Genomic DNA, 1,825 nt, shown 5'->3' with positions numbered 1-1,825 from the left:
ATTCACCAACTACAAGTCTCCAGAAGGAGAAAGGAAAAAAAGTCAACGAAGATACTGGGTCTGACCCTGGATCGGAAGGAGAAGACAGTTTGGCTTGTAATAATAATAATAATAATAATAATAATATGCAACATTTATATAGCGCTTAATACAAACGATCGGATGATCGGGCGCTCGAGCATTAAAGGAATTCCTTCCTACCGGGTACCCATGTATGATCAACTTCTTGTAGAACTCCGTAACGAAGACCAGGCAGCCTTCAAAAATGTTATGCGAATGCCACCAGAGATGTTCGACGAGTATCACCAAACAGAATACAACCTACAGAGATGCCCTCGATCCTGGCCTGAAGCTTGCTATCACCCTTCGACATCTTGCGTCTGGGACCAAGTATCACTCAATGTCCTATGGATGGAGAATCCCTCACAATACTATACCCCTGCTCATCCCAGAAGTGTGCCAGGCCATCATCGAAGAGTACAAGGGTGAGATGATGAAGTGTCCCACCACTCCCGATGAGTGGCGTGCCATATCTGACCAGTTCATTGAGAAGTGGAACTTCCCCCATACCTGTGGTGCACTCGATGGAAATCATGTCAGCTGCAATTGTCCTCCAAACAGTGGTTCTCTTTAATATAACTACAAAGGATTCTACTCCGTTGTCCTCATGGCGCTCGTAGATGCTGATTATCGCTTCATCTGGGTAGACATTGGTGGTATGGGATCGGCATCAGACGCTCAGATCTACAATGCTTCTTAGCTGAGAGAATGTGTTGAAGATGGCAGTTTAGGCCTCCCGGATCCCGATCCTCTTCCCAACGACAACCAGGATGTACCATACTTTTTCGTCGGCTACAATGCATTCGCTCTACGTCCTAATAATTATGAAGCCGTACAGTCTTAGAGGTATGACGCAGTCGCAGCGCATTTTCAATTATCGGCTTTCCCGAGCCAGAAGGGTTGTCGAAAATGCCTTCGGCATTCTGTCTAGCAGGTTTCAAGTTCTCCTGACCACGATGCAGCAGCAGCCAGCTACCGTCAAGCTCATTGTCACGGCATGCATCATCCTCCACAACTAGATGAGGACAAGGTACCCAGGTGTGCAGAACCAGCAGCTTGACCGTGCCGAGAACCTTGGTCATGACTAGGTCCCAGGAGCATGGAGATCAGGCCTTAACATGCAAGACACCATCTCTGTCGCTGGCAGCAATACCTCCAGCAGGGAAGGAAAAAAGCAGAGGAATCTTATCAAGCACTGGGTCAACTCCAAAGCCGGTGCCGTTCCATGGCAGGACAGAATGATATAGACAACATTTATGTGAACAGTTCGGGCAGCTATAATTATACAGAGATTGTGATTGGATGATGGTTGATTAATGCTTTGTACTATTTCATTCCATTCTTTATATACTGTTTATTTGACAAGCATTCACTTGCAAACATACATAATTATACACACGCACACACACCCTCACACACACACACACCCTCTCGCTAACAACGCAAATACATTTGAACACAAATCCACACACATTTTTCTCCTACATGTGTCTATTCTTAGCTTTTTTCATATTTCCCTTTCTTTACTTTTTGACTCTTATTTGTAAAGTATTAAAAATATTATGTCTAGTGATAATATTCAAATCTGCCGGCAACTTTTTTTTCAAAAAATAACTTGTGTTTTCCCTGCCTGATAAATTGACACTGATTTAAACATAAAATATTTTCAAACTATTTTTCTTTGGTAGTGTAAGTAACATAATATATTTTCTTAATAACATAGTATTATTTCTACAAATGTATACATTGGTTTATATTTTTTTTT

At 42.4% G+C, this 1,825-nt stretch overlaps 1 protein-coding gene across 1 annotated transcript; it reads left to right on the top strand.

Moving 5' to 3' along the window:
• Positions 1-265: 265 nt before the first annotated feature.
• LOC135156035 (uncharacterized) lies at positions 266-760 on the top strand. Its single transcript, XM_064107045.1, has 2 exons — positions 266-485; positions 648-760. Exons 1-2 carry the CDS (start codon positions 266-268, stop codon positions 758-760), a joined length of 333 nt encoding a protein of 110 aa, XP_063963115.1.
• Positions 761-1,825: the final 1,065 nt, after the last annotated feature.

This window comes from Lytechinus pictus, chromosome 11, assembly GCF_037042905.1.
Source record: "Lytechinus pictus isolate F3 Inbred chromosome 11, Lp3.0, whole genome shotgun sequence".
In the NCBI taxonomy this organism is placed as follows: Eukaryota; Metazoa; Echinodermata; class Echinoidea; order Temnopleuroida; family Toxopneustidae; genus Lytechinus; species Lytechinus pictus.
This window is presented reverse-complemented; position numbering and strand designations above follow the sequence as displayed.